General features: G+C 47.2%; 2 protein-coding genes across 5 annotated transcripts in view; one reads left to right on the top strand and one right to left on the bottom strand.

The window, feature by feature from the left end:
• Positions 1-1,379: 1,379 nt before the first annotated feature.
• ALG3 (ALG3 alpha-1,3- mannosyltransferase) lies at positions 1,380-10,797 on the top strand. Of its 4 annotated transcripts, none has more exons than XM_033150797.1 (9): positions 1,382-1,615; positions 2,663-2,762; positions 2,913-3,060; positions 4,340-4,500; positions 4,906-5,026; positions 6,775-6,980; positions 7,671-7,747; positions 8,199-8,343; positions 10,358-10,797. In XM_033150797.1, the coding sequence occupies exons 1-9, from the start codon at positions 1,417-1,419 to the stop codon at positions 10,530-10,532; spliced, it is 1,332 nt and encodes a 443-aa protein (XP_033006688.1). In that variant the 5' UTR covers positions 1,382-1,416; the 3' UTR covers positions 10,533-10,797. The 4 variants fall into 4 exon arrangements, with proteins under 4 accessions (XP_033006692.1, XP_033006688.1, XP_033006689.1 ...); XM_033150798.1 differs by having other exon boundaries at positions 1,484-1,615; positions 2,669-2,762; positions 8,201-8,343; XM_033150799.1 differs by having other exon boundaries at positions 1,496-1,615; positions 2,588-2,762; positions 8,201-8,343.
• A 195-nt stretch (positions 10,798-10,992) lies between these two features.
• VWA5B2 (von Willebrand factor A domain containing 5B2) overlaps positions 10,993-17,357 on the bottom strand; it is a 32,221-nt gene continuing 25,856 nt past the window's right edge. The window contains exons 17-20 of the mRNA XM_033150803.1: positions 15,396-15,467; positions 13,792-13,861; positions 12,691-12,802; positions 10,993-12,192 (exon numbers count right to left, since the gene is read on the bottom strand). Coding sequence (XP_033006694.1) covers positions 11,536-12,192; positions 12,691-12,802; positions 13,792-13,861; positions 15,396-15,467 — 911 coding nt within the window. The 3' untranslated portion in view covers positions 10,993-11,535. The remainder of the gene's footprint in view (positions 12,193-12,690; positions 12,803-13,791; positions 13,862-15,395; positions 15,468-17,357) is intronic.

Consider the following 17,357-nt stretch of genomic DNA (forward strand, 5'->3'; position numbering starts at 1 on the left):
TATGGTACATAGTGGTTATATACTATCAGTAGGCCTACTCCTTGCACCTGCAAAAATTTTCAGGCGGACATACAACTGTTTTGTTTCCATGGCCTGTAACGCTATGCTGAGTTCTTGTTAACTTTCTATGCCACAAATGTTATGGGGGTATTTTTTTTTGTCCTGCTTTTGTTGTGCTATAGTGCAAGAGTGCCTCTCTAGATAGAAATAATGTGATCCACTTTGTGGGAGCAGCACGGAACAACTCATAACATGGGATGACATTTGAATGGCCCAGAATAAATGCATTACTAATACACTATTATTGCGTCAAGAACATGTTGCAGAACACAGCCAAACAGGATGTCCCCTCGCATTTGTCACACGTACACATGAATTTGTAAATCTGTGCGCTGAACCCAGAGCTTAAAATACATGACCTTTCACACACACACATTTGGAGACAGTTACAGGTAGGTAGCCGTGTTGGTCTGTCATAGTCAAAACAAAATAAAATAAAAAATTCCTTCCAGTTGTTGTTGTTGTTGTTGTTGTTGTTGTTGCAACAACAACAACAACTGGAAGGAATTTTTTATTTTATTTTGTTTTGACTATGACAGACCAACTTAGAAACCAACTAAGTTTGTTCTTGGTATGAGCTTTCGTGTTTTTGGTATCTGAAGAAGTGTGCATGCACACGAAAGCTCATACCAAGAACAAACTTAGTTGGTCTCTAAGGTGCTACTGGAAGGAATTTTTTATTTTATTTTGTTTTGACGCATTTGGAGAGGATCCCTTACTTAGCAGAGAGAGAGAGAGAAGTGGAAATATAGGACAACCTGTGCCTTGCATTGAATCCAACTGAAATACTGGAGGATCCTGCATTATACCAGAACGGATGGCAGCCCTATTCCCTTTTCTCCCTGCATGATGCTTAAATATTTGTTTCCCCTAAAAAGCACATCTTGCGTTTTCTGGGCATAAGAAAGCAAGAAGATCCCTGCTGTATCCTCCCACGGGAGGGTTGCACTACTTAGGCGACCCTCGAGGATCCTTTCCAGCTCTGCATTCTGAGATTCTATGAAGTGCCGGCTCAGGGCGACTCACCAAAACTTTAAAATACAGTAAAAAAAAAAAAAAAACCCCTCTTGACAATCACAGCACCACCCATACATACATACATAAGCAAGCAAGCTTTTCCCAGGGCTTCGTGGCGTGAGGCTGCTGATGCTCCGCCGCCACCGGGAAGGAGGAGGGAGAGAGCGAAGAGGGGGGACCTTCCGAGCGCCGGAACTGCCTGCTCCGGGCGGCGGCGGCGGCGGCGCCGGGGCGCGTTTCGCGGTGACACCGCCTGTCCGGGCCGCCAGCAGCCGTAGCAGCAGCAGCAGCAGCTGCCCGAGGGGATCGTGGCCGGAGCTGGGCGGGCGGCGGGTCGGGATGGCTCCGGGTCCCGCTCCGAGGAGGAAGGGGGCCGCGGGGCCTGCGGGCGGCCTGCCCTCCGTGCGCCAGAGCCTGCGCCGGGCCTGGCAAGACAAGCACCTGGTGCTCTTCGAGCCCCACTACACCCCGCTGGTGGCCGCCTGCCTCTGCCTGGCCGAAGTGGGGGTCAACCAGTGGGTCATACACAGGGTGGCATGTGAGTGAGGGCCCGGGACGGGGCCAGGGGTGGGGGTGGGGTCAGTAGAGTGGGGCTCGGGGTGTGGATAAGGGGCAAGGCTTAGGTGGGGTTAGGACCCTTGCTGGGAGGGAGGGGAAAATGTGGCTCACGACTGCAGCTCTTCTAGTAGTAGCGAGGACCAGCAAACCTTGAGGACTAGGGGATTGGGTTAAGGAGGAGGCAACAGCAGCCCTGCTGGCTGGGTCAAGCAAAAGTTCTCCCTGCAGTTGCCAAGCAGGTGGGAAGACCATGGGAAGGACGTGAGCATAGGAGCCAACTCCTAGGGGTCGAGGTCCATCCCCCCCCCCATAAAACATTTGAGGGCTCCCCGCCCAAATATTGCCATTCAAATGGTGTGTGCATGCCACGCTATGTGATTGATTGTGCAGGGTGAGGCTTGCCTGCCCCCCGCATATGTTATTCAAGTTGGCACCTCTGTACGTGAGGGCAACAACAGGTCCCTCACTTGTGTCCCACAGCCCCTACCCTCAACTGGTAGTCGGAGTCAGGTCTGCATAGATGCTGGAGGTAGTATGCAGTGCAGCCATCAGGAGCAGCAGGCGTTGCTGGCTTCATCGTCCACAGATTTGTCCGCCCCCTTTTCAAAACTGCCCCAATTGGCAGCTGTTGCTACGTCTTGTGGCAGTGAATTCCATAGTTGAACAATACACAGTGGGGTGTCATTAACAGGACTACGTGGAGGGTTCCATACAATGTGTAGTCTGGGGTAGTTTTGACGGAAGGGCTGGGGCTTAATTTGAGCCAGGGTGTAGTATCAGAACTGTTCTCGATGCTTGTCGTCCTGGCTGCTAGAGCCCAGCTTATATAAAAATCTGCCCAAGCCCTTCAAAAACAGGTCATGGCTAAATGCCTTACGCAGAGGAACAGCCACCAGGCATGGCTTTGCATGTGTTCTTGTAGACTTGGATAATTTTAGAGCCCTTCTCTTAGATCCAGGCCGTTTTCAGCAGCTGAACCCTGCTCCTGTGCGTACTTGATGGTACAGCTTCTGTGCTTTCCCCAAAGATACAGAGATCGACTGGAAAGCCTATATGGATGAGGTGGAGGGTGTTGTCAATGGGACTCTGGATTACACCCAGCTAAAGGGGGACACAGGCCCTCTTGTGTGAGTATCACTGAGCTTGCAATTATAATGAGGCTTTCAGGAGTGGTAGGGGTGGGTACATCTCTTAAAGATGGAGTCTGGGCGGCAATAGGGCAGTTTCTCTTGCCTTCCTCTGTAGTTGATCTGTTTACCCAATATCTCTCTCTACAGATATCCTGCTGGCTTTGTTTACATCTTCCTGGGCTTGTATTATGCAACTGGCCGTGGCACCAACATTCGCCTGGCCCAATATCTTTTTGCTGCCCTTTACATTGCCACACTGCTGCTCGTTTTCCGCATCTACAGCCGAACCAGTAAGGTCAGTAGCTCCTACAGCACCTCAAGGAGCACTGAAGACTGTTCTTTTTCCTATCACACAGTAGATATGAGCCCTCATCCAAACAAAGTGCTCCTGTGCAGTACATGTGGGACCTGAAAATTAAAGGCCAGGAGGAGGATGGCAAGGTTTGGGTGGGTGCAGGTTAAGGTGGAATTCTATAGAGCTGCACTGCTGAACGCTTTATATAAACTGAGACTTCCATGTTCATGATACTGTACACAGCAACCGTAAAAAAATGCAACCTCATATTCCAGTTCTACCACTGAGATCTTCTATAGGAGCATCGCTGGTTTCCCCCCAGGTTGGTGAGGCTCATTTGATTTCAACACAAAGCCGAGCTTTTAGTGTTATTGGCCAAGCCCTGTGAAATGATCTTCCAAAATATATTCAGTAGGCTTCTGAATCTATATTGACCTTTAAATGATTGCTGAAAACTTTTCTTTGCTGCCAGGCTTATGCAAACAATTAAGACAAACTTTAGTTAGTGTTTTTCTTAATAATAATAAAATTATGTGGTCTTTATTTTGTATGTATTCTTCTTGTAAACTGCTTTGATTTTTTTTAAATGATGCTTTTGTAGTGAAGGTTCATATAAAACGTGTTCATATGCTGTGAATGAGAGGACACAGCTACAAGTTTTCGGTTCGGTGGTTCTCCCTCTCTTACACAAGGAGGGAGAGGATCCTGGGAACCTGACCTTACAATTTGAGAAAAAAAGCAACTGAGCATGCAGTTTTAGGGAAAAACTTAGGCACTTTCTGCTGAATGCTTTTCTGTTATTATTATTACAACAACAACTATTATTTCACCTTCCATGCATTTCTCAAGGCGATGCACAAAATACAGTAAAAACAGTTAAAAACAATATAGAAAGCAGCAGCAGTTAAAACTAAAAAACCAATGCAAATTGGGCGCCCATTGCAGGGACCTATTCATCCAGCTGAGAAAGCTTGCCAGAACAAAGCTTTTCAGAAAGTACAGATTGTGGGTGCCTGTCGTATCTCACCAGGAATTTCATTCCACAGAAAAGGGCCGGCCACACTAAAAGCCAGGAGTTAAAGAAGGGGCAAAGTAGCTTCAGTCAGCACAGCTGTCAGCCACTGCCTCTAGGAGGTGCTGGGAGCCCAGTGGGCACACACAGGCTGCACGTTGTTGGAAGACTCCCATCTGTAAAATGGGAACTGCGGCAGCTTGAGTCATTTGAAGACGCCCCAATGGCAAGTCGGCTTGATTTTCCTCGTTGACACCTCTGCTGCAGGTCCCACCCTATGTTTTCTTCTTCATGTGCTGCGCCTCCTATCGCATCCACTCCATCTTTGTCCTGCGCCTCTTCAATGACCCGGTGGCCATGGTGATCCTTTACCTGGCTATCAACCTCTTCCTGGAGGAGCGGTGGTCCTGGGGCTGCTTCTGCTTCAGGTGAGAGCCCCCTTAGAGCCAATCCAACCAATGGGAGGGTATTTTAAGTAAGAGAGTGGTGCTTGCAGAAGCACAAATAACTTGCACACTTGATTTTTCTGCTTGCAAAGTGGGAACTTTCAGAGCCAGCTCATGGCTTCCTGTGGTGCATCTAAAACAGCCTTTGCCAGCCTGAGCACCTCCAGATATTTGGACTACAACTCCCATCAGCCATCTTGCTGTAGTCCTGACTGTTCAGTGTAAACTGTAAACCTTGTGGGCAAGGACGACAGACTCTTGCTCTCTGTGAAAGTCTGCTGCTAGTTCTTAGCCAATGTCAGATGGCAAAAGCAAGGTGCATGGGGACTGGAATGGACCTTGTATTAACCACAGGGATCAGTGGTATCTTTTATCTCTCTCCTCCAGCTTGGCAGTGTCTGTGAAGATGAATATCCTGCTCTTTGCGCCGGGTCTCCTTTTCCTCCTCCTGCAGCGCTTTGGCCTGCTAGGAGCCATTCCCAAGCTCGCTATCTGTGCAGCCCTGCAGGTAAGGGGACGGGAAGATTTGCCATGCCCAGATTCAACCCCTGGTATCTCCAGCCAAAAGGAATGGTAGGCCTAGGAAAGGCCACACGGCATGTCAGAACAGACAACACTTAGTCTTACAGTGCCTGGTATTCCCAGGGGGGTCTCCCATCCAAATAGTAACCAGGCCTGACCCTGCTTAGCTTTTAGGAGATTCGGCATGTTTAGGGTGCTATGACCACAGGCCAATACAGTGGTACCCCGGGTTACGCACCCCCCGTGTTGCGGACGTTCGAGTTGTGAACGGCCGCAACCCAGAAGTGTTTCCGGAGCGCGCGCCCCCCGGATGCGCAGAAGTGTTCTGCACACTTCGCGCATGTGCAGAAGTGCTCAAATTGCACTTCTTCCGGGTTTTTTGGTTTTCTGTTCATGATACGCATGCCTGCGTTACATACCGCGACCCAGAACGGATCGCGTACATAACCCGGGGTTTCACTGTACTTGTCTGATTCAGTTACTACCTAGTGACAGCAGAGCTAGGTCAAGGTGGAATACTTTGGAAATATGCACAGCTTTGATCCTATCCAGTTTCTAGCTCTCATTGTTTCTGTAAATACGCAGGCAGAAACAAAGAAAGTATGGATGGGACTTCCAGTGATCATGGTGAGACTCCTGTCCAAATATATATATTTCCATTTACATCTGAAGAAGTGTGCATGCACACGAAAGCTCATACCAAGAACAAACTTAGTTGGTCTCTAAGGTGCTACTGGAAAGAAATTTTTATTTTGTTTTTATATATTTCCATATCACCCTGCTCCATCTCTAGCATTTTCTGGCCCATCCTCTCCTTGTCCTTGTATTTGTGAATTTGTTTTGTGTGGTTGCACATCATTTCATGAGTTCAGGGCATGTGAGCCATTACACAATACTCAGTGCATAACACTCAATTGCACAAAACAAATACTGGGTACTTCCCCTGGTGTTTTATTTCTTAAATGGAAGGGAGAAATACAATTTATGAAGGATGCAGGCAAGTAAGTTTCCCTTCAAGCAAACATTAGAGAAGGCAGTTAATGTTGGCCAAGCTCGGAGAGAGCTTTTTTGGCAAGGGAAACCTCATCGCTCGGTGCACATGAGGTTCAGTTACTGTCTAGCAGCCATTAAGAGGAGGCTGTCCAAAATAAATGCAGCAGGTCTTTTTGGAACTGATGTTGGGAAAGATGATGCAATGCAGCTGTGAGGAAGGCATGCAGGTGTGAAAATACTGCTTGGCCCATCCCTCCCATCTCTTCTTCCCTTCTTCCTTTCATCTACGGGATCCTCTTGCTGCATTGCATCATGAGTTTTGTAGGTTTAAAGCAGCAGAAGTAATTAGTAGCTTGTGTACCTGATGCTCCAGCATTTTGCTAAAAATAATAAAGCACTTCCTGGATGAACGTGCAGCAGAGCCTATGAAGCAACACGACATGTCTCTAATTTTGGAACACAGAGTTGCATTAGCAGAACCCGAACCTGATTTCTGGCTTAGGTGGTGATATCAATCAGCAGTGACACTGGCTCGTCTGCTGCAGCTGCAACAAAACACGTCTTTCCCGTTTTACTTCACCCCCGCAGGTGTCTTCCAAGAGAGACAGATACCCACAAGTGAAGCTGGCAGACTGAAGAATGCAGTGACCTCAGCTTCCACAATTTGCTGCACATGGAATGCCAAAAAGTCACATTCATGTTCTTTGTGGGAGAATTTTAAGGCACAGTTGTTTTTTGCAGGTTGTTTTGGGGTTGCCCTTCCTGGTGGTGAACCCTGTTGGTTACGTGTCCCGTTCCTTTGATCTGGGCCGACAGTTCCTCTTCAAGTGGACAGTAAACTGGCGATTCTTGCCAGAAGAGGTTTTCCAGCACCGGACATTCCACCTGGCATTGCTCGCCACCCATTTGGCTGTCCTGGGGCTCTTTGCACTGAAGAGGTGGCACAGGTGAGAAGGTGGCATTGTCACTCTGCTCAGGGTGAAAGTTCTTGTGAGACTCAAATCTCGGAGAATCACACTCACAATTTATGGACTCTCGGAGAGAAAGAGATTTTGTTGTTGTTAATAGCTTGTCAAGGAGCGAGCTTCTAATTCTCCAGCCCTGGCCTGAGAGAGAAAATGGGACTTTGGGGCACATACAAAACCCACAGAAAATTAGCCTTTGCAGGATTCTGCCTCAGTTCAGTGCAAGGGTGCAGAAACCACTTGCAATGAAAGTCACTGCCAAGTATTGCACAGAATGTGAAAGCTGGGGAAAGTTCTGGGTTCACACCCCTACTCACCCATTTGAAGCTTAGTCATAAGAACAGCTCCACCTGAGCTCAGCAGAGGTCCACACGTCCTAGGATCCTGTTTCCAACAGGGTGAGCAGATGCTTGCAGGCATCTTATATATAGGGTTTGGAAAGCAGCAGCTGTTGTCTGTTTTTTTGCCCCAGCACCTAGTTTTAAGAGAGAAACTGCCTAGTTGGAGATCTCTGTCACTCTTTCAGCCTAACCTGCCTCATGGATTAAGAAGAGATTATGCTAAACTGCCCTGAATAAGAGTTTACACTTCCAGCAGGAAGGGGTCCACTTTCTTATGGATCACAACAGTTCTGCTTCTCTCCTCTCCCCCCACCCTGCCCCAAAACTGCAGGTGTGATGAAAGCATCCTGTCATTGCTGAAGGATCCAGCTGAGAGGAAGAACCCTCCGCAGACCCTCTCAGCCAATCATATCCTTTTGCCAGAGTGGGGGGGGGGGAACCACATGGTAGATGGTTTGTGTGATGGTACAAGATGGTACAAGAATGGGCCTTTTCTGCTGTGGGCCCCCACTTATGGAATGCTCTCCCTGGCAAAGCTCGCTTGGCACCTAAGTTACTTATCTTTAGGCCCCAGGTAAAAACATCCCCCTTCTCCTAGGCCTTTGGATAATTAAACAATTAACTGCAGGGTGGTGGTGGTATAGTTTTCATTATGGTGTGTATGTTTGTGTTTTTAATATTGTAAACTGCCCTGCGATCCTCCAATGGAGGTTGGTATAAAAGTTTAATGAATAGTAGTTTATAAAAGGGCATGGAAAGAGCCGAGCTTCCACGCTCTTGATGCTCCTCCACTCCAGAGCTGCAGTGGATTTGAACTTTCAACTTTGCGCAGTGCAACCTTCCCTTAACCAAAGGCCACAGGTAGTCTTTGCTCTCTTCACTTCCAACTTCATCGGCGTTTGCTTCAGCCGTTCCTTGCACTACCAGTTCTACGTCTGGTATTTCCACACTCTGCCCTACTTGCTCTGGTGCACGCCTCCCAAGAAGCTTGCTCATCTGCTAAAGTGCGTACCGGCAGGGGGCAGGGAAGGGAGACGGGTCAAGGGGACGCAGGGTCATGCCAGCCACGTGCCTATTTTCTCTGTGCAATCAGATCCATGTAGCGTGTAGGAACTGCATTGCAGTTTGACAGAATTTACAGCATACATGCCTGTGATTCCAGCACGTGCTCACTTGATCATGATTACAGAACTTTGGGTTGCATCCAGAACTCGCATTTCTCTCTGAGGGAGGGGACATTTGAATGCAACCATTTATTTATTGGGGTATTTATTGGGGTAGGGTCACCTTTTCTCCCTCAAAGCAGCTAGATGACGAATCTTTGAAACAAAGGGCACATCTGCACCAAACATTTGAAGCACTCTTGTACCACTTCAAATGTATGTTGTGGATGTGGCTGAAGTCAGGATCCCAAAGATCCCAGTGAGGGGGCGGGACTAGTGGGAGTTAAACAGAGTGCCATAAAATTACATTTCAAATAATTTGCACCAAAAAAAATCTGGATGAAGAGGGAAGCTGTCACGTGGTGCCTGGAATAAAGACATTTTACAAAATAGCTCAGCTTGCTGCAGAATTTTGAGGGATTAGGGGTGAAGCAGGGATTTCAGCTTTCCACCTCCACTTATGAAAACCTTGATGCAGGTGGCACTGTAACATAATTCATGTAGGAATCTAATCAGAACTTTTTATAAAAAGGCCCGTATATTTAGGGGAGGTTCAGAACTCTTTATTGGCACATCTATTTGTTTTAAGAATGTATAGTTTCCTAATCAATGTTTTCCAAAGCAGAATGCAGAATATGTACACAAATCTGAAAAACAAACTTTGAAACCATTGAATTATCCAAACTCAGTATACATTATAAAATGGCCAAGTCACACTTCAGAGAAGGCTGTCTTAAAAAGAAAGTTTTCAATAGCAACCTGTATTTCAGTTGGATGCCGGTTCCAGAAGGCTGGAGCTGCAGCACTAAAGGCCTGATATACTTAGTGATATCAGGTGTACCTCTGGGGCATACAGAACTCTTAATGATGCCCCAAGAAGAATGCCATTGCCAGAGAGGAGCATATGGGGCAAGGCTTAAGTTTCTCAAGTCTCCCAGCCCTAACTTGTATCACTTTAAATGCTAGAAGCGAAACTTTTAACTGAGCCACATAACGTATTGGCAGCCAAGTGCAGTTTCTTAGCAGAGGTGTTATATACTGTTGGTGGGATGCCCCAGCCAACAGCCTAGCTGCATTATTGTAACCTATCTGCAGTTTCTGGACTGCTCAAGAGAAGCCCCACATAGAGTGCACTGCAGTAATCCCGTCTTGAGAGTTCCTGATGCCTGGATCACAATAGTCATAGCAGTCTCGCCAGATGAAGCTGATAAAAGGTGCTCTTAGTCACGGAGGTTACCTGTGCCTCCAGTGACATACCTGGATCTAGGAGTACCTTTGCTTAAGCAGAACTGAGGGCAGGGTGGGGGGTGGCAAAGAAGCGAGTGCTAAGTTCAAGATCCTGGTTCTGATGTAGAAAGCCCTCTACATCGTGGTACCAGGATACCTGAAAGATCGTCTCATCTCTTACATACACAATTGATCACTGTGCTCTGCAGGTGAGGGCCTCCCACAAATAGCCTCTTATCAGGTCTGTTCTGCACAATAGCTGAATTGGGCTTTTAGTGTTGTGGCACCTGCCCTTTGGAATGCCTTCCCCTTGAATATTGGGCAACATCTCTGTTGTTGTTTTTATGGCGCCTACTGAAGACCTTCCTCTTTCAACGAGCCGTTTAAGTTGAGCTCTTTCCGAGTCTGCATCTGTGCTGGAATAGTTTTAAATATGTTTTGTATTGTTTTATCTCTTGTTTGCTGCCCTGGGCTCCTTTGGGAGGAAAAACGGGATATAAATGTAATAAACGAACAAACAATTTTTAAGAGTGAAAGTGAAGGAAGGAGAAAAACCCACTCTTCCTGCTACGACAGCCTTATGTGACTTCTTGAACAATGTCCTATTTGTTTTTCCCTCTCCCTTCAGGGTGCTCATTCTAGGTTTGATCGAGCTTTCTTGGAACACGTACCCGTCAACAGTTTACAGCTCCGCCGCCCTCCATGTTTGCCACGCCATCATCCTTCTGCAGCTCTGGTATGGGACGGAGCCCTCCATGACCCCCCAGGAAGGAAAGAAACAGCCTTTGAAAAAGGCCGAGTGAAAACTGCACAAGAGGAGCTTCCCACAGTGAGAGCATGAACAAGATGGTCCAGGCATGGATGTTGCTCTGGGTCAGATGCTGATGGACCACTTCCATTCCCTCCTGGGACCTCTTGCTCAAGTGTAGGCACTGCCTCCTAGCCCAGAAGGGTGGTGGTGTGTGGATGGGAAAGAGTACAATCTGCATACCTGCTGGTGGTAATGTGGAACAGCTTAAATAAAATCAGCCAGGGCTTGGCGTGAGGCCTCTTGCCTCTGTATTTTGACTTTTGTCTTGTGGCTGCACTTCATTTGCTTTTAAAGCGAACTTCTTGGCCTTTTAAATGTGGATAACACCTGAGAACAGGTGGACTTAAGGTTGTATCCAACACCGTCCCATTAGTGCAAGGACTTCCCCTCACACAATGGAACTGCCCCTCCCTCTCTTCCCCCCATACACCCACTAAAGCTGTTCTGTAGATTTTTCCCTGAGCAAATTAGCGGGCAAGGGGTGCACAGAGACAGGAGAGGGAGGGGAAGTTCGGTTCTGCAAGTGGAAATCTGTGCACCAACGGGATGACTTCATCTGATACAACCCCAAGTAGCACAGTCTTGGTATGGGGGTAAGCTGTGAGCAGGAATAGGAGTGTTGCTTTTTACTGGGAATATGCTAATTTTCTGCTGTGGTGGAAGGAGAGCCTTTCCCACTCATTTCAGGAGTCAAGGCTGTGCAAAACAGGCTTGCAATACACTCCCTGTGGGTGACAGCACACCTCTCTCTCCCCTTTTTTGGACATAATCAGGCCAACCCAATAGATGAGGGTACTCAAGAGACTAGCCCTGGCTCTCTATAGCAACTCAAGTGTCAGTAATTTTGGAGGTATCTGGAAAAAGCATTGCTGGTGTGGACACGGTGTCACCCAAAGACCTGGGCAATGAAAGAACACGCTGCTGCTCTAGACTGTGAACGCATCTCTTTAATGGCACCAGCAACCAACGGCCTGGCCTGCTCACTCACTACTCCTTCACACATTGTTTGGGTTGTAACACAGCATGTTCAGCTTGATGTTCTCATCCCAGTGGCGGAGCAGCAGGAAGAGTTGACGTGCTGCCCCTTTGAGAGCGGCGACATCCACACCTTCTGGCAGCTGCTGTGCCCGCAGCCAGGAATCGGCCTTGGCTGCCAGCAACTCCCACTCCACAAAGAACCCAGCACAGCGGTGCTCCAGCCAGGCCAAAGCCACAGCTGTGGCCCAGCTCATGCTCTCCAGGTCCCCTTCCTCTGCATCTGGGCACATCTCCTGCAGGCTGATGCTCACTTCAGAGGCATCCGGCGAATGGTCGCAGGCGTCTGTCTCGGAGCCACGCCCGCTGTCTGCCTGTGCCCACACAGCACTTAGCACATCTGAGCAGGTGCTGTGTGAGTGTGGAGATCCTGGCTCCACCGCTCCCTCCTTGCTCGTTCCAACTACTTCACCGCCATCCGGGGAAGGCTGGTTTGCTGTTAGCCTTGGGCTGGCCTTGGCTATGAGTGCCCAAGGGGAGGTGCTGGAGGCAGGGCTGAGGCTGGCACGGTGGGAGGCATAGGGAGAGGCCCGGTGCAAGCGGTCCAGTGGGATCTGAACGACCTCCGAGAAACACTCGGTCAGCTGGAACATGCCGGGGGCCTGCTGCAGCCGCACCTGTTACAAGGGAGAAGTTGGATGTGCATTTAAGCCAACCTTCTGAGTCCCTTAACAGTTCAGTCGGAAGTGCTTCTGTGCAAGTTCAAAGCTGTTTTGCAACTCCCTTTCATTTGAGTAGGCTTGTGCAGCAGAGATTTTTATGGGTTATGCCAGGGCTAGGGAACCTTTAGCCCTCCAGATATTGCTGAACTACAACTCCCATCATCCCTGCAAATACACACTGCTGGCTGAGGGCAATGGGAAATGTAGTTGGGAACTGCATGCTGTTCTGGTTCTTTCAGAACAGTCTTATTTGTTCTATAATAGCAATGATTTTATCTGTTATATAATTGCTGTTGAAACCTGCCCTGGGGCCTTATAGTGAAGGGCAGGGAAGAAATCTTATAAATATAATTAAACGTCCAGCAGAAATCACATAAGATGGGCAACCATTGTGGGATAAAACGATGCTGCAGTGATCTAGGAGTGGAAATGGAGAGGGGAAGAGAGGCTTACCAGTGGGAGATAGTCCTGAATGGCACTGTCACAAGAGGAGAGTTCGCTTTCAGGGGTCAGACACTGGGGACGCAGTGCCAGGCCTTGACCCCGTCGCCGGCTGATGCTGAATCTGCAGAGACCAGAGTCGCCCAGGTGAAATGTCATGGTGATGTCACCAGCTTGTTCGATCAGGCTAGGGGGCTCTTATAGTGTAGCCTTCTGTTTCTTACAGTAGCCAAGCAAAGCATGAAAACCACCCTGTACCTGTTCCCCATCATCTGTTATACTGCCTCCATTCATAGGGGTAGTTCTCAGTGGCTGTTAACCTTGATAAGACTGGATCATGCATGCACTGAGATGGACTGCAGGCCAGCTTCCTCTAGCCCATGCCAGGTTGACTGAAGCAGAGTACAAAACGGTCCTTTTAGGTGGGGCCTTCCACCCTCCTGTGTGGTGCTCTATATATCATGGAGGTGCTCAAGCATGTTTATATTACCAGGTTGGAGGGTGTGGTTTTCCTTTCTAGGAAGGATTATCTAACACAAGCGCTTGCAGGTTTGAGGCCCTTTAGCAGGCTTCAAAATGTGTTGTAAAACCCCAAATGCTGGGTGGAAGACAATAACATTATTCATAGAAAACAGAGCTTCAGCATCTTGTTCAGATCTCTCTTGCTCCACAAAGTAGTGGAAGCAACTGGGTCTTCTTCTGCCCTGATCATTCCCTGCTCTTTCCATCTTATTGAAGACCACAAAACACTCTGGGCTGGGTCTTTCTCGGTTAACGTATTTTGTACAGCACCTAGTATGTATATGGTGCTAAATATTTTAGATGATAAGGGAGAGTTTCCAGAGCTAACTCAGCTGGGAACTTGTAGAGAATACCTACAGTAAGTTCTCTGTTGATCCTAAAAAAGATGATAAACTCTTAAGGATTTTAGTTGCATGATCTTGTGAACACTCTCAGAATGGTTGGTCAAAAGAACGACCTTCCTGCAAAGTTGTTGTTCAGTCGTTCAGTCGTGTCTGACTCTTCGTGACCCCATGGACCAGAGCCTGCCAGGCACCCCTGCAAAGTAGCCTGTTGCATCTCCCAGCCTTGGACCAGACTTGGAAGACTCACCTGGAGCCCAGAAAGTTCTCCATTGATTTCTGGGAGCCCACAGAGACAGGAGAGGGACTGGAATCGACACCTAGAACAGAAAGGAAGCAACTGGATAGCAACTGGCTATTTGCAAAACAGAGATGGAGACCAGTGATGCCCATTGGGACTGGTGGGGCGGGAGGCATGGTGACTGAGACAATGTGGAGCCAGGGCCAATGCCAGGCTAAGCCAGCCAATTCTAGGTTTGTCCACATCCTCCTCCGAGTTTTATAAAGGCAACACTGACTTGGAGGAGGAAGAAGTTGACAGCCAGTGCTCTAGACATCAGAAGACAGGTAGGTGTGGACTGCTTGAGGGCAGGCTGAGGTTGGTGTGGCAGTGCCCCATTTGTTCTAATAGACCAGCCTTCACTGATTTGAGACCACGCAGCTTTAGTTCCACAGGACTGGCTATGGTAGTTGCAGCTTTATTGGCAGGGCTGCACCTTAATGCCATTTGCTTAGGATCTCCCAGTTGATGCTACAGTGCCCTGCACAGCAAAGCTCTTTATTCTCTCCCTATAGCAAAAGCAAAATAAGTTACAGAAGGAAAGCAAAAGTACACAGAGCACAAACCCAACTTTTAGTGCAGGGGTGGCCAACTCCCAAGAGACTGCGATCTACTCACAGAGTTAAAAACTGGCAGTGATCTACCCCCTTTTGGGGGGTTCAAGTTTAAGTTGTTGAGCTTTTTTTTAAGAAGGAGGAAGGCCCATTTTTTGGGGGGGGGGGTTCGGGTCAAAGTTGTTGAGTTTTTTTCAGGGAGGAGGTAAAATGTTGAGCTTTTTTTAAGGGGAGCCACAGTTGTTCAGCTTCTTTGGGGGGAGCCAATGATCTACCAGTGATCTACTGCAGACGTCCAGTGATCTACTGGTAGATCACGATCTACTTGTTGGACATGCCTGTTTTAGTGCTTTAGAACTTGATTTTGCCAATGTGATAGAGTGGTTAGAGTGTTGGACTAGGACTTGGGAGATCAGGGTTCAAGTCCTCAGCCATGAGGCTCTCAGAGTGACCTTGGGCCACTGGGCCAGTCACTTTCTCTCAGCCTAACCTACCCCACAGGATTGCTGTGAGGATGAATTGGGGAATGGAAAAACTCTGTGTGCTGCCTAGAGCTCCTAGAAGGGAATGTGGGAGATATATGTAAAAAATAAATAGGGGCAGAGTTTGTGGGCTCTTGCAGATGATGTTTTGATCAAGCGTTCATCCTTTCGTGGAGATTAAATTATACCCGACCTTCTGATTTCTAAGCAGAACAGTTATATGACAATGACAAAGAGTACTCATCTTGCATTTGTCCTGATCTGCTTGTGATGCATTTTATATATCTTCACGTTAGGCATTGGTTCATCCCACACTTTTCAGTGCATTTCTCCACTTCCTAAACTGCATAAAAGCTTACTTTTAAAAAAGTGGATTTGTTGCACTAGGGTGACACAGCCCTTTAATCCACTTTAATTGCACAAACCTAAGTTTGTGATATATGCTTGATAGATTTAGGCACCCTAAATCTATTAAAGCACATGGTTTAATGCAGCCTCTCCAGATCCTTCACACCCTCCAAACTGCTGTAAGACTTACCATCACGACAGTTCTGCTTTTCTTGGCTGACAGAAGTCACACTAACAGGAAAAGAAGGAATCTCTTCTCGTTCTAGGAAGTAAAGAAAAACCCTGACATCAGACTAACAACTGATACAACCTGCAGAGAACTGGAGGGAAGTCAGGGGCATCCAATCTATTATTTTGTTAGCTGGCTATTTTATCCATTTATATAATGCTTGGTTGTAATAAAACCTCTAAGCGGTTTACAAGAAACAACAACAGTATCTAACTGATTAATAATGGCAGCTGCACAAGATCAAATCAGTCTCCCACAGAATATAAGGACAAAGAAACTGCTGCAAATCAGAAGCTGAAATTGGGTTGCTCAAAGCTCATGCTGATCCAAAAGAGCGGGGATGGGGAACTTCCAGCTTAACAAGGCCTGCCAGGCCTCCCCATGTGGCCCAAGAGAATATTTTGGCTAAACCATGCCCACCGGTGAGGAACTTGCCAAGTCCTGGGAATCAGCTGCAAAAGCAGGTTACCAGATGTCACTGTAGTGTCAGGTAACAATCAGGCAGGCAGCTCCACACACTTGTCAAACATTATTATTGTTATTGTTATTGTTAGGTTTAAAATCAACACATACACACAAAGAACATTCGTGTTGGGGGGAAGAAAACAAAAATGAAACAGAGGAAGACATAGCAAAATTATACAAAATAAAAAATATACAATACATCTTTTACAAACAAACAAAGATTCAATTCCTTGCCTCTGATATTCCAATAAATTTGATCTGTACTAAATCTTGTTTGTATTCTTTTTACCTTATTTCAATTCGAGAGTTATCCGAAACATTCTGAAGTTTTTATATGGGGACCGTTCTTTTAGATATTGTCTACACATCTCCCACTCCTCTTTAAACTTTTGGGTCGATCGATCTCTAATTTTTTCTGTTAAATATATGGTAATTCCATGTGTTCTAATAGTTTTACTTGTCCCTCCTCTTTTGATGGAATTTGATCTCCCTTCTACCCCTTGGCAACCAGCATCCTTGCTGCCGTTGTAGCATATAAAAAGTTTCTTCTTTTCTTTCTTGGGATATCTGGTGCCATTATACCTAAGAGGAAGGCTTCCGGTCTTTTGTTAAACGTACCGGTAATCTTGAACAGTTTTTTTAAATTCATTATATATGAGGTCCCCAATTGTTTTTATTTTCTTGCAACTCCACCATTTGTCAAACCTGGCCCACAGTGGGTAGGGGAAGTAAGGATCTGGCCCACCAGCCATATTCCATTTCCCACCCCTGCAAAAGAGAGTTCTGTGATCAGTCAATAGTGGCAGGGTGGGACTGATACTGCTATATCAAGAAGTGTGTTAAAAGGAACTTTTCACAGGAAGACAGGAGGCTGCCTTAAGCTGAGTCAGATTGTTCCTCAACCTAACTCAGTACCATCTAGACCAGGGGTTCCCAAACTTGGGTCTCCAGCTGTTGTTGGACTACAACTCCCATCATCCCTAGCTGGCAGGACCAGTGGTCAGGGATGTTGAAGAGTGGCAGTGGATCTCCAGGGTTTCAGGCAGGGGAATCTTCCGAGGCCCTAACTAGAGATGCCAGGACTGAACCTGGGACCTTCTTCATACAAATCAGAGGGGCCACCACCGAGCTAAGGCCCTTCCCCAACTATGATGCTTCCAAATGATCAGGCACTGCTCATGATACATCTTCAAAAAGGAGCAACATGCTATGTTGGATTGCTGCAGAGAAGGGAGATGTCAAAGGGCTGACCCTACCCTACAGAGCACATTTCTAACAGGGAGGCTGTGCAGCTCTCACTAATCTTTCACGACAAAATCATCCAAGCGCTCTCATCGTTAGCAGGTCAGTTTCCTAACGTTCAAACTGCTATCTGCTGTTGCTGGGAAGCATAGCTATTTTTACTTTTCTTTTTAAAGGCACATTCACCTCTCCTGCATCACATATAGCTTGGGTTCA

The sequence above is a fragment of the Lacerta agilis genome, chromosome 5, assembly GCF_009819535.1.
Source record: "Lacerta agilis isolate rLacAgi1 chromosome 5, rLacAgi1.pri, whole genome shotgun sequence".
NCBI classification, from domain to species: domain Eukaryota; kingdom Metazoa; phylum Chordata; class Lepidosauria; order Squamata; family Lacertidae; genus Lacerta; species Lacerta agilis.

Bases quoted from the DNA above. Each gene is read 5' to 3' on its own strand.
- ALG3 (XM_033150797.1), top strand. From the start codon at position 1,417: ATGGCTCCGGGTCCCGCTCCGAGGAGGAAGGGGGCCGCGGGGCCTGCG. The intron at 3,061-4,339 runs GTCAGTAGCTCC...CCTCTGCTGCAG, and splicing joins TCTACAGCCGAACCAGTAAG to GTCCCACCCTATGTTTTCTT. The intron at 5,027-6,774 runs GTAAGGGGACGG...TGTTTTTTGCAG, and splicing joins CTATCTGTGCAGCCCTGCAG to GTTGTTTTGGGGTTGCCCTT.